The following is a 25609-nucleotide window of genomic DNA, read 5'->3' on the forward strand; positions in this document are numbered from 1 at the left end:
GACTAGTAGAGTATAAGCTATTTTGACACGAAAACGTAACGTGTAGAACAGGAGGACGTGGCATTTTTGACATGACGTTAAGTTTAGAAGGGGGCGGGGCTGGAGGTTACCCGGAAGTACTTTTATTCGGCACCAAACAAGCTAGCAACAGTGCTGCCATGTTCGCCTTTTATAAGTGACTTGTGGCTTGTTTTTCTGTGAAGTTGCTTGTAAATTATTGGTGGCTGTTATTTTTTTGAGGGCTTGTTTCTTAAGTGTAGTTTACTATTTGGGCTTGTTTGCTAATGTTTAAACCAGTGGCTCTCAAACATTTTCAAGTCAAGGACCCCCAAATTAATATGTATTTGTCTGCAGACCCTCCCACCCCATCTAAAAATATGTTTTGCCAGTGACCCCCCCCCGCCCTCCATACAATATTTTTGTTAATGTTTAAAAAATGTTCAAAAAACTGCAGAAAAAATTGCAGACCTACAAAGCGTTGAGCTTGTAGGTCGGCTGCCTAGACGTTTTTTGGTGCTTGTTTTTATAGACTCGCTTGCTTGTTTCTCTCCCAAAACCTGGCAACACTGGTGGCCAATCTGTTAGCCATTTAGCCTCTAGTCAACACGGGTATATCATCACATAACATGATGACACACGCCTCCTGCATGGCTTCATATTGTTAAATGAGAATTATGTGGTAAATTGTGGTACGTTGTACATGAAAGACAGCGTGCCAGTACATGTTAGCTTGTGTTTTTAAAATATCTATAGCTCAGCTGAACTGGTGGTGAGGCCAGATGCTGCATCCATCGTCTCTGAACCGAGCTAACCTAGCTTAGATGCTAGCCAGGTAGCAACCTTTACCTAGCACCAAAAGGAGGAAACAAACTCGCTGATTATATAAGAAACACCAACAGTTCCACAGGTTGACATGTATGTGATATAGTGCACACTGGACTCATACGGTCTTTAAGTAAATGTTAAGTAAAACGTTAACAAGTTTGAAGTTGGATTGATAAAGTATTTAGCTTTGCAGTAGTTGCAGCAGCAGCACAGTCTAGGCAACACAAGTCTGCAGTTATTATGATGGACGATTTAGGCTCGATCAGTGTGCTGTCTCTGTCCATGTTGGTGGGATGTTATGTCGCTGGGACCATACCTCTGGCTGTCAACTTTTCAGAGGTGAGTGTCATCTTTACACGGCCGCTTTGCCTTCGTTTAAGTCCCGAGGATGTGCAAAATGTCACCGAATGGACCCGTGCCGTTCATTTAAGTTGGTGGTTTTCAATCTCAACCTTTCCAGGCCGTGACCCCCCCAAAATAATCATATTTGAACTGGGGACCCCCCACCCTGACAAGCACTTGGAATGTAGGAGTTGCGGCATTCAACTTTCGATTCCATAGATAATTATTGTGAAAATAGCAGATCTACAAGCTGAGCGAGGCGTTGTGAGTTTGTAGATCGGCTATTTTCCAAAAACGAATAGTGACATTTCTTGCCTCAACAATAACTACCACTGCTTTTCACTTGGTTGCTTGCAGGAGAAGCTGAAGCTGGTGACGGTGCTTGGAGCAGGCCTTCTGTGTGGCACAGCACTGGCTGTCATCATCCCTGAAGGGGTTCATGCTCTCTACGAAGAGGTCCTAGAACGTGAGTTCTGATCTCCAACATTGGAATCTCTGCTTCCTTCTTGATGTAGACCAGTGGTTCTCAAACTTTGACATTTCTACTTTTCAAGGACCCCCTTTAACTCTGAGAGTGTACAACGGGTCCATTTGGTTTATTTGTACACTCTCAGAGTTAGTTACAGACTTGTAAGGGTCAATTTAGAACCCCATCAAGGACCGCTGCGTGTCCGTGGATGGACCCCACTTTGAGAACCACTGATGTAGACACATTTTATGGTGTGTACTTATGAACTCGCGTTTAATGACTTGCAGACAAATGTAAGTAGGATGGGATGACACTGGCAGAGCATGTGTCCAGATTTTGAAGCTGTAATCCTTATTTGTTATTTTAATGAATAAACCTTATTTTAACCAATCTGTATGTTGGAGTATGGTCCAACAATATAACTAGCACATCTGCAGTGGTCTCTCTCCTCTTCCATTGAGAAATTTAGACATTGGTGTCAGGGAGGACACCTACTGGTACTGCCTGAAAGTGCAGAATTTCACCCAGTCAAGTGTTCCGTCTTAGCTCAGCAATCAAAATCCCAGGAATTACATACATTTTATGAATTGCCACTTTAAGTATAGTAAACACTGTCCTGAGATAGTGGAGTCTCTGTTATATGACTCATAGCTCAAATTCTGCTTGGGCTGTTTACTGAGGTCATGGGTACAGCTTGGGGAATGTCTGCGGTAGAGTATATTCTATTGCTTTTACCAGTTTGAGTTAGATAGGACAATGTTCCCAACACAAACGGATAGAGTGATGTCTTCATTGATCATTAAGTAAAATCACATGTCACATGCATGCATTTGTAACAAACATCTGACCCACCTTAATCAACAGCATAACACAAAAAAAAGCCTACAGCTTGTTTCCATTGCGGTCCCTTAGTATGAGGTGTGTAATATGACATGTAGTGTGGTGCTGTTGGGTGCATAGTGTGAGAGTGAGAGTGTTGGAAGGGCTTCCAAACTGGCCCAAAATATTGAAAAATACAATATATCCAACCAAGTAGGAATCTCCTTGCATGCAACAAAATGTGTATTAGTACTATTAAAGCAGTGCACAAAAATGACAGAATTCAGACTGCACTGACTTAACCACATGGACCCTAGCTCCCAATTTTGGGCATCCCATTAAAGGCGAACATTCAGGGAAAACGGGTGGACATTCACCTAAATTAGCAGATCTCCAACCTTGCGTGCGTTATGTTTTGACCTTATAGGCTATTTTTGCTATTTGATGTACGAATACGTATATATGGTTTAAGTGGCTAAGAAGTCATGAATTCAACACAGTAGGCTGCAGACATACAAGCAGCAGCACTGCACAATAGAAAAAATATATGGTTGCATGCAAGGAGCTTCCTACTTAGATGGAGAACAAAGTTCAACATGCAGTGATAGTCTACTGTTTACACTGTGTGTTTGTTGTGCAACACTGACTGTTAAGCACAAACAGTTGGCCCAGTTAATTTTCAAGCCTTATTTACATTGTCAGAAAACCATGATGTTCCACACAATGTATTGAAGTGTTGTCTGTCTTATGTCTGGATTTGTCTCTTCATTAATGTTGTTAGGAAATAGTAACTATGTCATGTCAATAGTATATGTCATGCCATGGTTAGTGATGTTAGGGGGTTTCAACTATCTAAGGATCTCCCGTTATATTTATGTTTGTGTGTGCGCTGTCTGTCTGTCTGTCTGTTCTCTTCACTTGTCTGACTGTAGGGGGGCACCATACTCACAGCCAGGCAGGAGTGGTAGAGGTGTCTGAGTCGAAGGGCGAGGCAGAAGCAGGCTTGGGGCCCAGTGTGGAACATGCCCACGGCCACGAGCAGCTCCATGCCTACATTGGAGTTTCTCTGGTACTCGGCTTTGTCTTCATGCTGCTGGTGGACCAGATAGGATCCTCCCATGTGCACAACAGTGATGGTCAGTTGTGTGTGTGTGTGTGTGTGTGTGTGTGTGTACACTGTATCTATGTGTTTGTCTGTCTGGTTCTTATAAGCCCCTGTCCATCTCTGTTTCTAGTGTAAATGATCTTTTTCATATTATTATGAACTTGCCGTCTTTGTGTATTCTGACTTTCCAAGCAGTCGTATATTGAACGTAGCTAAAGTAGGCTATACTATAGGACACATACTTTGGCACAGAAATGCATAGATCTCATAAGTAAAGTAAATAGCCATGTGGCCCATAGGGTAGGAGCCTATATCCTGTTTCTGTAGCTCGAGGCAGCTTGATGTACAAATACACCCCCTGGACATGATGCTAGTATGTCATGACGCTACTATGTCTCTGTGACTTACAGTACCTCCCAATTCATCCCAAAAACCCTTAAAAATGGTGTGTGTGTGTGTGTGTGTGTGTGTGTATACAGTGGGTATGTGTATATATACCTGTATGGTGAGTTGTGTTCATCACAGATGTCTCTCTGATTTGTGTTTGTCATGTTTAGACCCAGAGGCAGCTAGAATCGCATCCTCCAAGATAACCATCACCTTGGGACTTGTGGTCCATGCCGCAGGTAGGTTTGACACTCGATGATGCACAGAATATGCGATTGTTATCATGTTTAACTTGAGGGTTTTGGGAAACCAGGGTAGGTAGAGGGTTCAACTAGCCAGATACTGGCAAATTTAGTCAAGTCAGTCTGTTGTACCTGCCACTGTTAAGTAATCAACTATAATTTTACACAATAGATTTTTATACCACTACTAATGGTCAAATCCTACAATTTTCTAGCTTGTATAAATGAATCCGTGTATTTGTACTTATCCTCCAGCGGATGGTGTGGCCCTCGGAGCGGCTGCCTCCACCTCCCAGACCAGTGTTCAGCTCATTGTCTTTGTGGCCATCATGTTGCACAAGGTAATACTGACCAGAATACTTCTAAACCACAAAACCGTCATCATTGTGGGGATTGACTAAAATGTGTGAGCATAAATGTGCATGCAAAACTGTGTATATCCTAAAAACCCTGTGTTATTTGCCAGGCCCCAGCTGCATTTGGCCTGGTGTCCTTCCTCATGCACGCCGGTCTGGAGAGGAACCGCATTCGCAAACATCTCCTCGTGTTTTCCTTGGCAGCACCGGTCCTTGCCATGCTCACCTTCTTGGGTCTCAGTCAGGTAGAACTTTATTTTTTATTTTATTAACCTTAGCATGGATACTCTTTAGAGTGACACTGTACTTGACACTTGTGTTTAACACCGGGATTCCCGAGGTTATTTACCGTCCCGGGAACTGACTTCGGTTCCCGGGATCCCGGTGTTTTATTTTTCTTGTTAGAAATGAATACTAATTAGTAGAAAAGCCTATCTACAGCGCAGAGGAATTACTATTATAATTAGCCAAGTTACTTGCCGCGTTGCCGACCAGGCCAGGGTCCCATCGTCCCGTTGTGAAATATGGGACGCACTGAATGTAACAGTAATGAACAAAATAAAACACAAGTGGCCGTGGTGCCCCCTGCCTGCCCTGCGCACGCTGATTTCACCGTTTCCTCTGCTGTCAATACGGTAGACACCAGTGACCAGTTGACTAGTTGAGATTCAACATCAAGCGAATGTGAAACGCTGCATAACAGTGGGTAGGTTTGATTTCGAGCCTATATTCCAGCTTAAAATGTGCCCAAGCCAAGCAATGCTTTTGATAGAGAGAGAGGAGAGACTGGAGAGCTGGAGAGAGAGAGAGCAAGAGAGAGAGGGAAAGTATTAGACCGGTGTGGTCCGATTTTTTTATCATCATTAATGTAGCCATATATAGACTATATATTGTCGCTGTCGGGTGGAAAAACTGTTCCTTTTAAAAATGTAAAATGGTGAAAATAGCCAATCTACAAGCTATAATTATTCATAATTAAGAAATACTATATTTATTGATTTAAAAAATCAACTTAAAGGACAACTTTGGTTTTTTACAACCAAGGTTTATATTTTAGCTTTTAATTAAAGTAAATAAAAGATGAGTGTTATTTTTTTTTTCATTTACTGTTTTCTATAGTTTTAGCAATTTTCGCGATCTTTTTTTACAGTGGGCGGACAATAAAAAAGGTCCTGTGGTCTTTGATGGCCAGATGGCTAGAAGAGCTACTGTAAATAATAATAAAGAAATCGCTGGGTTATTGTGTAAAAAAATACATATTTAGCCACCGGACAGAATGCCCCCGCCCACTGTAAAAAAGATCGCGAAAATTGCTAAAATTATAGAAAGCAGTCAATTTAAAAAATGTAACACTCATCTTTTATTTACTTTAATTACAATCTAAAACATAAACCTTGGTTGTAAAAAAACAAAGTTGTCCTTTAAGTCATTATTTGTGCAAGTTCATAGATGGACACAATAGGGACATTTGGGCACCTCGATGTAAAATTGACTATTTAAGTATCTACATATAAATGCATTTTAGTGGGCACTTTTCTTTTTTTTTTACCCTTTAACGGGAATTCCCGGGAAGCCCGGGAAAAGGTCTGAAAATTCCCGGGAATTAAAATGAGCTATTTCCCGGAAAATGTTAAACACTACTTGACACTAGTGTTTGAATGCCCTGAAAAACATTGATTTAATACCATGTCTATCGCACGGCAGAAAAACGCAACAAAATATGAGGTATAAAAAATGTGAATACTAGCCGACACCAACTGGCAACTCCGGGATGCCTGACCTCCACTCCCCCCTGTCTAGCATTAGGGTCTTATGCTCTAATATCCTTTCTGGTATCCTTTGCCTTTCCTTGTTCATTCAAACAGTACTTTTCTCTTTGTGTGAGGTGCCGTTCTGGACAAAAGTCTAGCCATTTGCAATGAAACGGCTGTGGGTGATGAGTTATGGGATGTACACATGAATGTCAAACGCTTGAAAGGCATGTTCCCATTTGTAATTAAATGGAGTTGTATATCCAACGATTGAGGAATCACATCCGTCCTTGTGTCCCTCTGCCTGCTCTATCTCCATAACCATAACATTTGAACCCTCCTGTAATCTCTTCCCCTCTACAGAGCAGTAAGGAGGCCCTGTCGGACGTGAACGCCACCGGTGTGGCCATGCTCTTCTCAGCGGGTACTTTCCTTTATGTGGCTACAGTTCACGTCCTGCCCGAGGTCGGCGGTGCCGGCCACAGCCACACAGGAGGGAACGGAGGGAAGGGACTAAGCAAGGTGGAGGTGGTAGCTCTGGTCCTGGGCTGCCTTATTCCCCTAGTTCTGTCTGTCGGCCACCATCATTAGACCCCAGAACTGAAGTACCGGGGGGTGAATGAAAAAGGCTTTGAGGGAATGAAGAGAAAAGCCAAACAGAGACCTCACACATCACGGATCTTAAATGTTTTTATTACTTTTGGTAATCTGTTGATGGGTCTGCTCAGACCAAAACTTGCTCTAGTTTGACGGAGATGGATACCATGAGGCTCAGAGCTGAACTTGTACCAAGAACAGTTGTGGATGGATGAGGAAGTTGGGAATCTTAAGTCAGTGCCGCTACAACCCTCTTTCTCAGTGATCCTTAAGTACACAAACACACAAAGAAGCGTTTTGTGCTGAGACTGTTCACAAAAACTTTACAAAACCATGTACATCTATTAATTCCAGCAAAAATAGTTCCTTTTGTTTGTTTTTTTTAAACCAGGGGTGCACCCTTTAGGTTCAAATATCGCAATGGAGTCTTGCTTCATTGTTACATAATGTTCAAATTCAAAATGAGCAATCCTGATATCATTATTATGTTTTCTTAGATGGCAGTTGTCTAGTGAGATTTAAATTATCTTGATTTGAACTTGTGGACATAGGGAGGAAATTGTAATTTTTTACCATTGTACAGAGTGGCTTTATATCCATCATTATCTAAATGAATTACACAGGCCTGTCTGAATGTTAAAGTGCCATATAACAAGTAGGAGTGGATACTTTTATTGTCGTAAGGACATCATGTTTTTATGTTGGTAAATGATCCTTATTTATTGTCTCGCCAGGGAAATTCTCAGTTTCTTTGCTTCAGTCATTCAACGAGCTACAGGAAGCATGGTGGGGGGAATGTACACCAGTCACCAGACAAAAACAGCCAAGTACATCTTTGCTGTGGCTGGGGACACTTTTGGAGTTCCTTTTCTTACTATCTAGTCGGTGGCTTACAAATTCACTGATGTGTCAGCCACTGTGGCCTGTGGTTCAGTCCATGCAACATCTGCTTCAAATCCTGCAACGTGGCAGAACTTAGACCAGCCTCAAAACATGACCACACCTTGAGAGTCCCTGTTTCAATCATGTGTTCAGTTGTTGAATCTTGTTTTTTTTCTACCTGAAAACTAATTCTAATAGAACTTGAATGAATTGTACAGACTTATTGATGTGATTGTTTAGAGAGATGTAATGGCTGTTTTGAGGAGGGGTTCAGTATTTCTAATACAGGTGTTGTAACAGTAATACAGTGCTTGGAAAGGGCATTACTACATGGAAGAACTGAAAATGGAAGGACCATAGGTTAAGTGTGTCTGTTCAGCTCTACAACCCTTTTCAACCTACCAAGGCTAGAGTCATTGGCTAAGTTGACTTGTTAATGTCCTCATACCTGAGCAGTCTGCTTACATGTTTGGGCTCTGGCTTTGTTTCTCAGGAGTGTAGCAGTGTCTCAGGCTGGAAGGGGACAGAGCTCTACTGTAGAATGCGTTCAAACAGGTTTCTGTGTGGTTCACATATCAAGATGGGTTGATCTATGTCCTGACACCCCTGACATTAGCTATGTTTCCAATCAAGTGAACTGTAATTGTAAATCTTGAACTGTAATTTTCTAATTTACGGTACTCACCTGAGGGGAAAGTTTTGTTTTCGTTGGCCAAGAATCTTTGCGATGAAATACAATAAATGTCCGTCATCTTTCCAAATATTTAACATACCCTTTTCTGATGGGGCTCCTTGGTTATTCAGGTAGCCAATTGTCACATTTTCAAACTTAACATAAAAACCCCTTATTCCTTACAATTATGTGGGAACATAGCTATTGTGTCTTTTACTGTTGCTACTCTCAGTGACCCAATTTAGTGTAATGAAAGGACTTACATTGATTATGTTGAACCGTAGTTTAATATAAAATATGTAGGCTGCTTATTTATCAGGACAAATGGGTTGAAGCAGTGAATGTTACTGTAACTGTATCACGAACAAGAAAGAGGGATATTCATACACCTGGGGGGGGGGGGGAAAGCCTCCAATATTTACAATTTACAATACTTTGGTCACAAACACCTGTCTTTTTATAGTTATAGTTTTACTTTTAAATTATGTTACTGCAAATGTGCCTGCAAAAAGCAGAGTCAATGTGTATTGTATATCTATGTATACTGTACAGACCCCCCCCTCCCCCCATAAACTCTCTCTCTCTCACACGCGCACACAACCAATCATAATGCTCTCAGTGTGACAGATACTCTATATTGTTCCTGGACAAAAGATGTATGGAATTAAAGATAGTTCTTTTTTTGTTGTTGTAGAAGATTTAAACTAAAGGGTTGTACTTACAACTTGTCATTTTAGCCACATGAAGCCTAGTGTCCCTGTTGTGGGGTGAACATTTGGCTGAAAATAGCAGACCCGCATTGCGACTTGTTATGCGCTTAATAGATGGGCTATTTTTGGCAAAGAGATTTGGTGTAGAGGGGAAAATTGAGAGGACCAAGTACAGAGCCCTTGGGCACACCGGTATGTAACTAAGTATGTAGGATTTAAGTGGTTAATTACATAACTTCAGCTTTCATATGAGATGAAAAAACATTGTTTTAACCACCCATTTCGGATGCATCCTCACGTCTTTGCATAGATAGGGATATGGTGAGATGGGATGGATAGGAATATGGTGAGATGGGATGGGGGCAGTTTGCATGCAGACCTTAAGCTGCATGACACTTTTGCTTTCTCTTTTTATACTGTAGGTGTTCAAAAGGGACCCCCCACCCCCGACTTTCAGACAAGGATAGGTAGCAGTCGGGGTTCCTTTTTGCTTTTGGGGTGAAGGGGTGTCATTTTCCTTGTCATTCCATGAAGGGTCTGCCTTATTTCCATGTTTTGATTGCAAAAAGCAGTTGAGAAGCAATGTATTTCATGACAAACGGATTAAAGTTTTTTTTGGTTTTTATGAAGTGGTGCAGTCTGAAATGTGATTGTTGTAATGACTGGATTATGGGATAAGTAGAGAGGCCTTAATTATATGATGCTTAAGGGTTTTTTCTGTGATGGGTATGTGCGGGCCACCCACTGAGAGAGAATTTAGCTGTTTTTGATCAAATAATTTAAAAAATCACGACTAAAATTGTTCATTGTATCATAAACAAAAAGTGTCACTTAGTGAGCCAAGCAAGCCGCAACCTGCAAGACAGAAAATGGTGACAGTTGACAACGCACACAGCTTTACATGCATCGATTGGCAAAAGGTTCAGCACCACTGCCAATGGGTGTGCATGTTCAGCACCATGGACAGCACCATGGTTTTGTCATTAATAGAGATCTGCTTAGCACAATTGCTGAGGCTATTCCAGAAACATGGTCGGTGCCATGGATTTTTGTTCATAATTTGCCACGTGTAGTCAGATAACAAGGATAAAAATGTAATGTAGACTAAACTAGCGCGACCGGCAACCATCTGGTAAATTCCCACACAGCCGTATAGCCTTTTAAAAAAAAACGTTTAACTTTTTTTTAAAGTGGTTATTATTTGAAGCATTAATCCTATTGTGATTCATTGATATTTTCTGAATATTTCATTATTGTTCATCACTTCAATAAAAAATGTTGATCGTTGGAAGCACTCAGGCCTGCACAAAAGGTTCTGTACCCATTTACAAATTTGTAGTTATAGTGGAGACAGTATTGAAAATGATTCTATTTTCTAATGTTTTTTGGGGCTCCTTTTTCACCCCTCATACCAAATTTCTTGTAGCCTACAACCGTAATACCAATAATTGAAGTAGCTATTCTTAATGAACAAAATTCTAAAGTGATATATGTAGTTAATAGCAGTGACTGAACAGGCTGGAAAACAAAGCCAAGTGACAGCTGTGTAAGTTAACGCACGTGAGTGAGTACAGTATTCACGTCTGTAACTGGTTGCGGCCCTCGTCAAGTCACCCTTCGCCCAATGTTGCCCTCACCCCGAAATCTGTTTGACACCCCTGGCCTACACAGTAGCCACAAATAATCAGCCCAAACTACAAGTGAACACACAATTTATGGACTGCGACTAAAACAATAATCAAGCAGTGGAGGCTCAGTTTAAAAATGTAAAGCTCACTATCTTTGTTTGAAAAGAAAATAGGTGCTGATTATATTTTCTTTCCCGGTGGGAAGTGGCAGTAGAACCATCAATATTTTTTATAATCTCTTATCCATTAACTATAGGTCCTCTTATCTCTTGCCACATGTTCTATAAATTAATCTGTTCTCATTTAAAATGTTCACTTGCGTATGAAACCTCTGTCAGTCTCTGACCTCACATCCTCTTTACTAGTGAGTCCTAGAGCCAGGACTACTATTACAGATGTTCATGTAATTCACTGCAGGAAGGATGGATGGATCGATGTATGGGTAGATGGATGGATGAATGAAGGGAGAGTCTAGCAGTCAGACCTGCCAAGAGATAGAGAGGCTAGAGGCCATTGTTGTTTGTACTAGTACTGTAATTTGAACACTGGTTGAGTGTTTGACAGGAAAGTATTGACCTAGCCACAGATTTAGCAATTCACTACTAAAGCTTCTCTCTTTCCTGCCCTCCCACTAGCCCCCACCCCATCTCACCCTCTCTCTGTCCATTTCTCTCTCATCCCTGTGTTCATCCCCGCCGTACAGTCTGCCTCCAGCTGACGTCCGAATTGGCAGCAGCATCATTCCACCCTGCTGAGTTATTGGAATTAGTTTGCTCCCTTTCCTGCATTGTGTCTGTGTGCGGGGTATGGGGCGTTGTTATTGTTATTGACCGACTGTGTTTTGGTCTATATTTAGTTCTATTGACATTTCATCTTCACCACGGCCCCACCTCCCTCGGGGGAAAGAGACATAGGATGTTCTCTTCGTCCAGAAACTCTTCGTCCAGAAATTCTCTGTTATCTCCCTGGTCTTCCATGGAGCAGGCCGATTTTGAAGTGCTGGACATCAGCACCAAGGTGCAACTGCATGGAGTTCTGTGGAAGAGGCCCTTTGGACGCTCATCTGCCAAGTGGTCCCGCAGGTGAGGTTGCATCAGTCCCATCCAGAATACGGTAAAATCCTCAGTGTTAATTTATCTCAGAGTGCGGGTCCATTTGGTTACATTTGTATACTCTCAGAGTTACCGATGGATACATTAACACTGAGGATTTTACTGTGTACAATGATTTCACTGTACTGTTGAACTACTGCTGTTAAACCAGTTAAAATAGCTTACCACACAGAATAATCAGGAAGTGACCAAACTTGAGATAATCATGGGGAAATATTTGAGAGTCAGTTTTGCACATACCGGTACGTACTGTATATATATTTGACAGCTGCATTCTCCTCATCCAGTAAAATTTCAGTTAATCAAAAAGGCCAAAATCCAAATGCTACTGTGTATGCACTAAGGTTTATTGAGATTTAATTTAGTTGCAGCATGAGAATTACAAAAGCTGGTTGACAAGTTTCATTTCCAGCTAAGGCCATCTACCATCAAGGTGACTTAAAAATAACGGACAGCACCAAATGTCAAATTGCTTATGCTGTGATTGACTCAATAATAACACATGTACAGCATGGATGTACGTATTTGAAGCTTCGGAACAAGACTGTCTATATTCAAAGCTGATCTTGACATTTCTGGACCACTATATTTTAGTGATGCTCTTAGTTTACATAATAATAATGCACTTAAAACAACAATAAATAATGCATCCAAAACCTCCACTTGCCATGCCCTTGCACACTTAAATATTTAGCATTCAGATCACATACTGTATTTAGGATTTCTTTTCTATTAATGCTCATTTGAGACCTGGGGATTTGCTAAGCTGTTGTGTAGGCCAGGGCATGGATGAGCTGGATGAATTAGTGTTTCGGAATTGATGCCAAAAATTTTAATAAACAGGCATTGTGATGTGAGTGGAAGATAACTGACCACTGAGCAAACATTTAGCTGTGGTTGACTGACTCTGGTGACAGTTTAAACTGTGACATGAATGGTATCATGTCAACAGCCAACTAATGCATAATTAAGTCCTCCCCTGTGACTGGCTTTAATTCGTTTTTTTTAGACAGTTTTAACCTCTCCCAATTGTCTTTCAAATCAGAAAATCTACTGCCAATTATGAGGGTGATACCAGGGATCTGCTTTGACATGTGATGCAGTATCAAAATGATTTACATTGTTGTTGCATACCACTATATAATGAAAAAAAATCTAAAATCATATTCTCAATTGTATATAATTAATGTTTAACAGTAAGGATGCAACACTACTTTTTAGATAATTATTTAGTTACAGCCTGTAAGCTGCAACAAATGCAGATATTGCTTGTCTTTGGTGCCTTTGAAATAACTGACTTGTAGTTGTCAATATCTTTATTGGTGTAGATTCTTCATCATCAAAGACAGCTTTCTTCTCTACTATGCGGAGAGCGAGAAAAGATGTTTTGAGTCCAACAGATACTTCAACATTCACCCGAAGGTGAGATCACACAAATGCTGAGTTTTCATTGAGATGGGCCAGTTAGAAGCAGGGAGACCACAGTACACATCTATTGCATTCCAAAATATCCTCAGGCGCTACGACCCTGCAGCATTCCTTTTTGAGCGTTCCTTCATATAGATAGACAAATGCTGTAATGACAACGGAGTTACGAGAGATGTCGCCAAAACATTTATGTTACACAGTATGACTTTAAATTTGATGGACTTCATGAAATATTATTTAAACATATTTTTGAAACATTTAACAACGGTACATTATATATTTTTCAAAGCATTTCAAATATTTCCCCATGGAACACCTGTAATTGGCCATGGACCACTAGTGGTTTGCGAACCATTGGTTGAGGAAAAACTGCTCTATTGTATGTGTGTCTATGTCTTAGGGAGTCATTCCTTTGGGAGGATGTGTTGTAACTGCCAATGAAGACATGGGCATGCCCTTTGCCATCGCCATCAACCTGGAGGATTTCTCTGTAAGGACTCGAGCCTATCACAATCTCTGCAAAATGCTTCATTCAATTAATAATTAATTAATTTAGCCTGCAGCATTTTGTTATGCGTTAATAGCTTTCTATGATCTTGATGATATAAAACTATATAAATAATAACTAAATACAAAATATAAACTTATTTTGCAAGCCAGGGACCCAAATTGACCAAATTTAGTCTCTTTATTAGATTATTTCCAGATATTCAGGTATGAGTTGTCAACATTTCATGCAAACCTGCTGTCTCATTGGACTGGGATCAGAGTACACATGGGGAGAAAATGAAAAATGTTCTTAGTGCACTGCTGATCAATCAACAAGTTTGCCAAGACCAGTTGACAAGTTTGTCAAGTTTGTACAAGTTAATCTACCAATAGCAAGTGAATTCTAGATAGAGGCTTCAGTTCAAGGCAAATTACATCTAAATGAAAGCCTTTTGCCCCACATGTACATTATTGCCAGTTGTAAAGTGGGTATGATAGCTGGATAAATGCTGATGTACAGTATTCTGTATTAACCCCAAGGGTATCATTGCCTTGGCTGCTGATTCGGAAGAAGAACAGAGTCAGTGGTTGGAGATGCTGCAGGAATCAGGGAAAGTGTGAGTACTTCCAATACAATTTAGAAGCACGAGAATATTCCAGAAAACTTCCAAGTCAATTTCCTTTGCATATTATTCAAAAGCATTTGCATTTGGTAAATTGATTCCCTGCTCGCAACCGAACACACCTAGACACATACACAAGGTACATGTAAACATAAAAGATACAAGATACTGTACATTGAATGAACAACAACAACATGAATCAACAAAGGGCAGAGAATGACCAAAGAAGTTGTGGCATGGGGAAAAGAGATTCCATCTTTTACAGTTGAGCTGGTTTGTGGCACTTTGTGGATCATTCTGAACTCCACTCTCCCTCTGCATGTCGCACTGTCTCCCACTTCCAGCACTTGGAAAAACGCCCAGCTGGGAGAGGCCATGATAGAGAGTCTGGAGGCCCAGGGGCTGCAGCTGGCCAAAGAGAAGCAAGAGTATATGGGTAAAAGTGTTAACAAGTGTTAACAAAAAATGGACCCGTAAGGGTCAGTACAAGTCAAAATGACCGGATCGGGGGAGGAATTTTATGTTCAGAAAAATACATGAAGAATTAATTATTAAGATGAAATGGTTGTGTTTGTGTAGATAAGCTCATGGAGGAGACGGAGGAACTGAGCAATCAGAGAGAGCAGAGAGAGGTAAGATGTTTCTGTAACTTACTCCATTGACATGCTGTGTTTAGAGTGTGTGTGTGTGTGTGTGTGTGTGTGTGTGTGTGTGTGTGTGTGTGTGTGTGTGTGTGTGTGTGTGTGTGTATATGTGTGTATGTGTATGTGTATGTGTGTGTGTGTGTGTGTGTGTGTGTGTGTGTGTGTGTGTGTGTGTGTGTGTGTGTGTGTGTGTGTGTGTGTGTGTGTGTGTGTGAGTGTGTGTGTGGTGTGTGTGTGTGTGTGTGTGTGTGTGTGTGTGTGTGTGTGTGTGTGTGTGTGTGTGTGTGTGTGTGTGTGTGTGTGTGTGTGTGTGCGTGCGTGCGTGCAATTGTATGTGTGTTTCAGTGCATTTGTGTATGTTTGTGCACTAAGTGTCTGTGTAAACTTAAACTTAGTACAATCCTTCTATACACCTACAGTACACGCGGTTGTTTCATACTTGTTTCTTGTGCCACCCCTATTTTGGGCATGTCATTATCAGTTTAAAAATGTTGCCACATTTTTCAGAAATGTTCAACAACTTACATACTGTACAGTATATATATATTGAAATTCTTTATTCGGACTAACCCCTTGAGATGAACCATCTCGTTTTCAAGGGGCTCCGCAGTTACAGAATACATACTAATACATTTAGGAAACAGAACAAAACAAAACATAAATAAACAGGACAAAACAACATCAATCAAGGGGGGAAAACAAGACAAAACATACAACAATAACACAACAACAATACACAAAGCACATACAGTACATGAATGAATTATTGTGTCATAGATCTGTTACTGATAATTAGTGAAAACATGAGCAGGTAGTCTCAAGGTGAGAGGACAGCGCAGTTTTAAACAATTGAGGAGATGATATTGACCGAATATGAACAGGTAGGTTGTTCCAGTCAGAAGGAGCTTTAAACCTAAAGGATTTTTTGGAAACCGAATTAAATACACGTGGAACATCAAAGTAAACTTGTGCACAATGTCTCAGTTGGTGTCTAGAGGTAAAATGATTCATATACTGTTTGAGATACTGTGGGTAATTAAAGTAGATACATTTAAAAACGAACTGTAACCAGTGCTGCTGTCGTCTTACTGTGGGAGATGGTAAGTTAAGGTTTTCATACATGGTACAATGATGAGTCATATAAGGACAGCCAAGAACAAATCTACATAAACGGTTGTATATTGTATTAAGTGGAAGAAGGTTATTTTTAGATGCAGTCTGATAGACTACATCAGCATAATCCATTATAGGAAGTATGAGTTGAAGTGCAAGTTCTTTTCTAACTGTAAGTGTAAAACATTTTCTGTTCCGGTAGAGAACACCAGTACTAAAATCTATTTTTCTAACAATGTTGTCAATGTGACATTTGAATGTAAGTTCAGAATCAAGCCATAGGCCCAGATATTTAATGTGATCAACTCTATGCAGTTGCGTACCGTCAAGACAAGTGATATTATACGATTGATTTATGGTTTTTATAAGATTCTGTTTAGTTCCAAAAAGCATAGTGTTTGTTTTTGTTTTGTTGATGAGTAATTTATTGATGAGTAACAGTACATAGGCAATCTTAGATTTTTGCTAAGGCTTAAGTGGTTAATGCATGTGCACGTACATGTCTGCACAGGTGTGTGTGTGTGTGTGTGTGTGTGTGTGTGTGTGTGTGTGTGTGTGTGTGTGTGTGTGTGTGTGTGTGTGTGTGTGTGTGTGTGTGAGATAGAGGTTGATCCTTGATCCTGATACATCAGTGTCGTGTATGTGGTGTTCAGGAGCTGGAGCGTTTGAACCAGGTCCTGGAGGAGGAGAAGCTGAAGTATGAGGAGGTTCTGTTGGAGCTGAAGTCAGAACAGGAACAGATCAAACTGTAAGACAAGTATTCATAGATATAATTCTAATATCTGCAGGAAATATGATGCAGTTAAAATTGACATAGAACCAAATCAACACGACAGGACACAAATCATTCTTTAAGGATGTTTTGTCATCTTATTGACAGGGACTTGGATGACACAGCTCAATCTCTGAAAGGCGTGGAGACTGAAAAAGAAGAGCTGAGCAACTTAACAATCATGCTTCAGAAGTCCATTGAGGTATGAGTTTGACCAAAGAGTATGTGCTTCAGTATTAAGTGTCAAGTTCAGTAAGGTGCAAACATTTAGATCAATTCTAGTTCTACCAACTTCTTAAACAGAAGTTACAACAAAACCCTACAGGCTGACAAAACTTACAATTGACTGAGCTAGAATGTTCCAGCTAATTCAGACTTCAGCCAATAATGGATAAATTATATACCAGAGTGGGGTTCTGCAATGTGGCTCTTTATCCCTTCCCTTGTGGCTCCCTGTAGCTTTACAAAACATTATATAAAAATTAACAATGTTTATTCTTTTCACATTTTAATTTTAATTTATATATTTTTAAAATCACATATCCATTGCCTTATTTATTAACAAACCGAACAAGAAAATAGCATTTGATCAACTCTTTAATTTGATGATTAGATCAACATCACTGTCCATGAACTGTCCTAGCAAGGGAAGTGGTAGTCCTACTGGGATTTCCAGACAGTGTAGGGAGGGAGTTGGCTCAGATTATGGCGCTCAGATTATGGCAGGTGCTGGTGGCAGTCCTTGCCCTAGTTGGCATGAAGCCCTTCCCGGAATCATCAAAGGTAGCTAGCTGTTTTCTGCTCTGTGTTTTGGTTCCTTTAAGCCCAGAAAAACTCCCAATATCTCCTCAGCTGTGAATTCTACCACACCACTGCTGATTTCTGTCCATGTTTGACATGTTGGTCTCTCATGGTGACAGTTTAGCGCACCATGGCACTTTAGCTTGAGCTAAATGGTCAGCTACTGGTATCAGCACTAAAAGTTAAGTTTATTATTTAGTTATGTTTATTATATACAGTACGTACTATATAAGCTTGGCATATAGATTTATGCTAAGCTTTTATGTGTATAGGAAAAGGCCCAAAACATACTCTCAAGTCTAGGGAAGCATTCTCTACTTCTTCATTCTTTCAGGAACTGTCCCAAGAGAAGCAGCGAACCCTGGAGCTGCTGGGCATGAAGCAACACAACGAGGACACAGAGACAGGAGAGGAGAACTCTGAGTCAACCAGAAGAAAGGCTGACGACAGAGATGACTCTGGGGAACTCCTCCAGGACCTACGTCACATAGAAGACCAGATGAAGGTCCTGCTAATGGGGAAGGACCAGGCAGAGGAGAAGTGAGTGCAAGCACTATCAATCTGCAAGTAATGGTTTACTGCAAGTACTTGAGACAGCATCACCTATTAGCTTTGAATGCTATCCCGAAATGCAATGTGGGTAGAATCTCTGATTCCCTAAGACTACGGGGTCATTTATGAAACGTTTCAAAAGGTCTGGTGTTCTGGCCTTCCCAGGGTTTCCTAGCTGCTAATGGTCGAGAGAATTGACTCGCTGGTGGAAATGTGTATTGATCCCTTAACAACCAGTCCATCGAGTACAGTGGGAAATGGGATATTACAGGCTGCTGGTATCGACTACATAGCACTAATGTTCTGTTATGCACATTGCACAACACAAGGGATGGGCCTCACTCAACGGCCACGGACGTCAAAGTTAAATTTATCAAGGCTAATCTTGTGATATTTCCTGTTTGTGAGTTTGACTGTGTGCACAAAGGCCTTTATTGTCACACTTCTGCTCTGTCACGTTCTAATTGTCATAAGTAATAGTTGGATGTACTGTCAACCGATTTGTGAAGACAATCCCCTGGTGGGTGTTCGGCTCAACCCATTAATGATGACCTTCTCGGGCTGTGTGTGTGTGTGTGTGTGTGTGTGTGTGTGTGTGTGTGTGTGTGTGTGTGTGTGTGTGTGTGTGTGTGTGTGTGTGTGTGTGTGTGTGTGTGTGTGTGTGTGTGTGTGTGTGTGTGTGTGTGTGTGTGTGTGTGTGTGTGTGTGTGTGTGTGTTTGTACATACTACATATGTGTTTTCTATATAGCTTAAGGGGCAGAGCACTTCCTGGATTATGGGTTTGATGATTCCCTATGGCATCACTCATGCTTAAGATGTTAATACTGGGGATAAAAGCATGTACCAAATGGCATATGTTATACGTTATGTCATAATGTCGCTGTCAGGCGGAAACCTTGTTTGTCCAAAACTGTTACTTTTCAGGAAATGGATAAAGAACCTGTGTTCCAATGGATCCAATGTAGTTATTTAGTCAAAAGCTGTTGTTAATTATTTTCTCTGGTTCAATATTTATAAAACCCAGACACACTTTGACAAAAAAATTATAATACAAAAAAATTCAAAAATAGATTGACTATTTCTGTCACTTTTGTGTGACACAATGACAAAGTAGGCCACTAATATAGAAAGAAATTGAAATTGAAATAGGTTGGAGATACAATGTTTCTGCCTGACTGTTACACTGTGCTCCACTGTTTGCGTCCTGGATGCTCTTATACTCTACAGGCTCAGGAAAAACGAGCAGCGAGCCAAAGTCCTCCAGGAAGAGAGGGAGTTCTACTCCTCCCAGGCCCAGGCGCTGCAGCAGTCGCTCACACAGCTCACTGTGGACAAACAGCAGACGGAAGCAGAGCTCAAGGTAAATCATTTAATTTACTAATACTGGTAGTTTACTTGATACTGTATATCTCAGGATGGTTTCATTATAGAAAAACATACAGTTGTGTATTTTAATGACTGGTGCTACTGGAATGTATTTGCACATTGATATTTTATTATTGTACACTAGTCTGAGTTTTTAGGGAAAATTCAATGTCTGGAACTGTCTGGAAAACTCTTAAAAGAATATAATAACTCAAAATACAGGACTGAATTGACAAACATTAAGATATCTTAACACAGTCACTGGAACTAAATAGCAGTAATGGCCTCTTTCTTTGTTTCACCATTTACTTTACTTTATTATGGATCCACCATTAGCACTTGCCTAAGCATGGCTATTCTTCCTGGGGTCCATCACACCCACAATACAAGTCATACAAATCAACACACAATAGACACAACAGACACAACATAGTTCACCTATGATAGGAATTAGAATTTGGTAAAATATAGAAAATAAAAGAAATTTAAGAGATATACAACTTTACAATATTTTACATTTCATAATGAATAACCAAGGTTCTTTTTTACTTACTCCCCACCCCAAAAACAATCATAATCCATCAGCATTAAAATATAAATTAATGTATCTTTGTGTAAGTTCACACCCAGTACATAGCAAAGTCTGTAGTATTAATATCACTCTGAAAGTGTAAGCAAAGGGTATAGAGAGGATCATGAGGGTGACAGGGTGTTTAACTGCTAGTTGAGAGTCCTTTTACAATCAAATAAACACTCTGGATTTGACTGTGTATCTGATCTACCTCAAACTGTTGGGAAGAGGATCTGCATATCAGATTGCACTTACTGTAGCAAAATATCTCAAATGATTCCTCTTTTCCATTTCTCTGCATTGGATGACTTCACTGTACTTCCTTCATCTCAATTACCATCTTTCAGTCAGTCAGACAGACAGACATGCACAGTAAATGTTTATGTAATAATGCTTATAGTCATTTCTACTCTGAAAATATAGCCGCATGACACAGTCATAAGAAGAAGACCAAGTATAAATCAGGCTTACTGCTCCCGTACTTCCTTCACAGGTGTTAACTTTGATACTAATTAAGGCTCAAATGGAACAGAGCCAAAGAGGCTTTGCTTAATTAGTATCCTTTAATTAGTGTAATTGGTAACACCTCTAAGGAAGTATGGATTCAGCCCAATTTCTTGTCAATATGGCTGCTGACTGCTGTGCATAGAGCCTACACTGTAGCATTCAGGTAAACTGTCATCCCAATCGCAGAGTTGAAAATTTGAATTGACTTTCATTATATGAATGTTTCTGTTATTCCTTAAATTCTCTATCTGTAGGCGTTTGGGTGGTGCAGGCCAGGGGTAAGGTGCCTGGCCACCGACCATTCATTGATACTGGGGTTCGAATCCTCCACAATGCCCTACGACTGTAGGGGGGAGAATTGGGAATTGGCATAACGACTAAATTGGGAGAAGGCAACAAAAGATAAAAGCTAAAACTAAAAACAGTTTGAAACATTGTCCTATGTGGCTGACAACATGCACCTGATATGCAAAGGTGATTAAAAACAAATTTGAGACTTGTCAATAATCTCCTCCATGTAGTAGCTAGGCCTAATCTCCCTGCTGGTTGTGATGGATACAGTGTGTGTGTACTGTGGAGTAATATTCCTCTATAACAACTGTATTTCCAACTAATTATTTTAATGTTCTCCACTATCGGCTAAACACCCTCATGATCCTCTACTGTATATGCTCTCTTTGCTATTGCTTTCCACTCTACTGGCTTTATCCTGTAATCTGATGATGGAGTGTCCTTTCCTGTGGCTCCCAGGCAGAGATGGAGTCTCGGGTGGAGTTGGAACAGAGGTTGAAGCAGGCAGAGGACGCCCTGCGGGACCTGGAAAAAGGTCTCAACTCCCTGGAACGCACCAAAGAGAATGAGGAAAGGATGAAAGGTGACGTCACTCATCTGAAGAGTAAGTGACACATCTGATCTCTGTTGAGTCCAAGAAGATGGATGCAATTCTCTTTTAATCAACACACAAATTATTTAGGCACAACATAACATATAATTCGTTGATAAATATCACAAGTGAGATGTACTCCTGAAAATTCCTAGGGTACAAATTCACTCTCAAAACATACACAGACAGAACCATGTGCAACTAGTCCAGATGACTGCCCTCTTCTGGAAAGAGCATGATTTACACCTGCAAATCTCTGATTTATTTGTTGTTTAAGTGGAAGTATGTTTGTTTCAGCAATTGGAAGTATTTCAGATTCATGAAATGGGTTTGTGTGTCTGTCTACATTATGTCTGTATCTTTCATTTCTGTTTGTATTGTTTGTACAAGTACAGTAATAATGCATTTGAATTGCATATTGCCATAGAATTACAAAATGTGTGTGTGTGTGTGTGCATGTGCACATACATGCATCTACAGTATGTTTTTGCCATGCTATTTTCAGAGTTCTTTGAGGATTGCATCTGTGCAGCAGAGATTGAGGCCAAACTTCCCTCCATAATGAAGAACGCTGTGTATCTCCACAAAGCTACAGCCCGGCGAATCAAGAGCTGCCGGATCCAAAGGAGAGCCTCCAGGCATCACTGGCGTAAGACACTGATGAGAACGACATACTCTGACAACATGCATATTTTATGGTTGAGGAACCTTATGTACTTGGGCAGTGAAACGCTCACTTATCATTAGTAGTATAAAGAAAAGAAGAAGCGCTGCAGGGATCAGTCAGTGGCTCTGATAGAAAGGTGCTCTTTGGTGATACAGGTAGGAACATATGAACAAAAAAGGGTTTTCAAAGTAGCAGCAAATTATGATCCGGTCATAATTTGTTGCCTTGCTCTAAATAAATCTATATATATTTGTAGTTTTTTTAGTATTGCATAACAATAATAATAACTGGTGCCCTTCAGGGACCTACTCGCTACAGACACACAAGTTTTGTGAAGTTTTAGATTATTTTTTTTTGTATGTTTTATAGTTATAAGCAACAGTAGTAGCAGTGGAAATGATAATAGTAGTAGTATTTGCAGTAGCTGTTATAGCGGTATAACAAGTGGTATACAACTAGTAATATTATATTAATACTGTCATCAGTAATTTTACTTCCGTTTGTTCTACTGGGTCGAGTCTGTTCAACATGTTGATGCTTTTATGGTTTAAAAAAAGAATTCACGTTGCCTGCTTGGCTGTGGAAATTATAACATAAACATAATTATAACAAAGAAATGTTATGTTATCTGTATGGCACTAATGCTGTTTTGAAGTATTATAGTATAACATTTTCGTTTATAATTGTATCATGACATGACATGGTAGTAGCAGCAGTGGACTAGCATTACGTTCATTTATCATTTTGGTATGATACACAGGTTCTGAAGCACTGCGATTTCCATAAATTCATACTGTTCTCTGCAGTGAAGCAGTCCAAGTCATTCGTCGTCCCCAACAGTGAAAGGGCGAACATGGACGAGCTGAGGGAGACCGCCCGGCGACTAACATCTGACAGCAGCTTCAGAGAGAGTGTGTACAAGATCATTGCCCGCAAGGACGCTACAAACAACCCAGCTGAGGACTAAGAGGTGGGACGATGAGAGAGTGTTGGGGACAGTACGAGAGGGGGATATGGATGGAGGGAATGACAGAAAGGGAGGCTGAGCAAAATGGGAAGAGAGGACAGAGAGCAGAGACGGGCATGGAAAGACAGGGATGGAAAGAGAGAGGGATAGAAATGGATGAACAGAACAGAAAAGATTGACAGAAAGATTCCCGCGTGGATTCCTCTTTACAGGAATAGTCCTTAACCTTATGTTGCCATGCCTCAAGAGCCACTCTCATACTTTACAGCCCCAGAGAATAGTTGAATGTTCAGAACTGGTTTGCAGATCATTTGACTTTTGGTTGAATTCAAAAGCCACTCAAAACAAACAAGTGAGACTGAATAGAAAATACACAAAACAACATTAATATCTGGGAATTGTATTTATCCCAGGACACCCTTCCTTACAATGTTTTCCTCATGTGATTTAGCAAATAATTATACTATTTCTGTTTAGAAGATGTGTAATAACAACAAGAGTGAAACCTATGATTGGAATTAAGGCTGCAGCACCCTCAAATGAAGTAGAACTGTTTTAGTCTTTGGCAGGTCAGTAAGAACAAAATGACATCGTTGCGGAGCAAACAAACAAATGTTTCAGCAGTTCTTCCACCTCCAAGATTTACCTCAGGGTATAACAGTTTCATCCTCCTTTGTTTCAGCAAGCCAAAAAAACATTCAACTTTGTTTGGAGTCTGCTGCCAGCTTTAAATTCAGCCAGTGTCTCATTTTGATTTAATAGGAATTTACAAAATTGTAAATTAGAATACAAATTAATGATAAAATAAAGTGACTATGAAAACTATTGTAGTGTTCTATTTTATCAGGGGCCTCTCAAAGACCCCTCCCCATAAGGTGTCATAGTATATTACTTGACACGGTATAAACAAACAAAAAACATGCAAGACTATATTAATTAAGTCTAATACGAGATGTTTTCGTCACTTTTTGAACAAATTCTACTGCAGTTGATTGTGAACAATTTCTAGTATTTATTTAACAAAAACAGTCAGTGCAAACAAGCCTTGAAAAACTTTTGCATTTATTTTTCTGGCATTTGAGTATTACACAGGTTGTGTCATGGGTCGGTTGTGTCATGGGGTTGGTCAAGGGTTGATGAAAACTGAACAACTCACAGATATGTCCTTGATAATGGCTTCCTTCACCAATCCAGTAATGCTACATAACCTGTCCTCAACAACATAACTTAATGTATTGCACAGAAGCAAGCATTTTATGTAAATATACAACTGGTAATTATACAAATCTTAAGTTAAATGAAAACCAGTGATGGTGTCATGAGTGTTGGGAGGAGGAAAAATAAACCAACACGTTGAGGTGATGGGTTATGGAACAAAATATTGCAGTTGTATGGACTGAATGACATGCCTTGCTGTTAATAAAGCTGTGTTTGAACCTTGTAGTACATGTTGATTCTCCAGCGCCCCCCAACCCTGAGTCCTGTGTTAAGCAGCATGAAGATACATGAACCCTCACAGGAACACACTGACCCTTGTAAAGCCTAATTTATATTTAGATGAGAAAATAATTTGTTGAAATAACAGATTTTCAAGATAATGTATAAATTAGGCTTGAGCTCTAATGGACGCTTCTGAAAATAGTTTTTGTCAAGCGAAATGTTGCACAACACTTTTTCAGAATGAACTTATGCAGCTGTTGCCCTTGTAAGTCGCCCTGGATGAGAGCGTCAGCTAAAGGCCTTTAAGTGTAATGTAAAAGGTAGTGTAGACCTCCACTCTGCTGAATGAGCCGAAACGAAAGCAACACTGTCAATTGTGATGTATAGAATTTCTATCAGAGCAGTGAGTTTCAGCGTCTTCTGAAGTGAGCTTATTGGATTTCGCCAACTTGGCTACACGCAACCTGATTACTACTATAGTAAAATGGCTGAAGACTTCTGTAGCATTGGCTAGCAGATAGCAGCGCCATCATTCTCCCCTCCTCCACTGGGACCTGTGGGTGATTAAAAAAAAGACACAAGTGAAAAGTTATATGCAGTGAAATACACACATACACATAGTAGGGATAAATATACCGTACAAGGTTGGGATCAATTTACTGTAATCCCCCTCAATTTAAAAAGGAAACCTGAGACTGCAATTCACATAGTAATGAGTGCCTTCATTCACATTTTCTGTGTAGACTGGATATAAGATATTTTGTATTTGAAGCAAATTCACCTCCTGTTTGACTGAACTGAATAGCGAAAAGAACATAATCCTGACACACAAACAATACCACAAGAGATCTCTTACTGAGAGAACCAGGTCATGAACAAGGTCAAATC

The 25609-nt window shown here is 40.1% G+C and overlaps 2 protein-coding genes across 2 annotated transcripts; both read left to right on the top strand.

Annotated features, from left to right (window-relative positions):
• The first annotated feature begins 567 nt into the window (after window positions 1-567).
• On the top strand, window positions 568-9783 carry slc39a9 (solute carrier family 39 member 9). The gene is made up of 7 exons (XM_080415104.1): window positions 568-1164; window positions 1525-1633; window positions 3388-3591; window positions 4118-4186; window positions 4445-4530; window positions 4656-4790; window positions 6660-9783. The coding sequence occupies exons 1-7, from the start codon at window positions 1066-1068 to the stop codon at window positions 6885-6887; spliced, it is 930 nt and encodes a 309-aa protein (XP_080271230.1). The 5' UTR covers window positions 568-1065; the 3' UTR covers window positions 6888-9783.
• A 1918-nt stretch (window positions 9784-11701) lies between these two features.
• plekhd1 (pleckstrin homology domain containing, family D (with coiled-coil domains) member 1) lies at window positions 11702-25184 on the top strand (the record flags this gene model as incomplete). Its single annotated transcript, XM_080413798.1, has 13 exons — window positions 11702-11868; window positions 13227-13320; window positions 13727-13816; window positions 14356-14432; window positions 14783-14874; window positions 15018-15070; window positions 16849-16943; window positions 17076-17169; window positions 18103-18308; window positions 19549-19681; window positions 21515-21659; window positions 22153-22296; window positions 23121-25184. The coding sequence occupies 13 exons, from the start codon at window positions 11702-11704 to the stop codon at window positions 23279-23281; spliced, it is 1551 nt and encodes a 516-aa protein (XP_080269924.1). The 3' UTR covers window positions 23282-25184.
• Window positions 25185-25609: the final 425 nt, after the last annotated feature.

This window comes from Gymnoscopelus braueri (genome assembly GCF_963280865.1).
Source record: "Gymnoscopelus braueri genome assembly, chromosome: 19".
NCBI classification, from domain to species: domain Eukaryota; kingdom Metazoa; phylum Chordata; class Actinopteri; order Myctophiformes; family Myctophidae; genus Gymnoscopelus; species Gymnoscopelus braueri.

Excerpts from the sequence above, each read along its gene's own strand:
- slc39a9 (XM_080415104.1), top strand. The coding sequence starts at position 1,066 with ATGATGGACGATTTAGGCTCGATCAGTGTGCTGTCTCTGTCCATGTTG. Across the intron at positions 1,165-1,524 it reads TGGCTGTCAACTTTTCAGAG|GAGAAGCTGAAGCTGGTGAC; the intron begins GTGAGTGTCATC and ends GGTTGCTTGCAG. Across the intron at positions 1,634-3,387 it reads CTACGAAGAGGTCCTAGAAC|GGGGGCACCATACTCACAGC; the intron begins GTGAGTTCTGAT and ends GTCTGACTGTAG.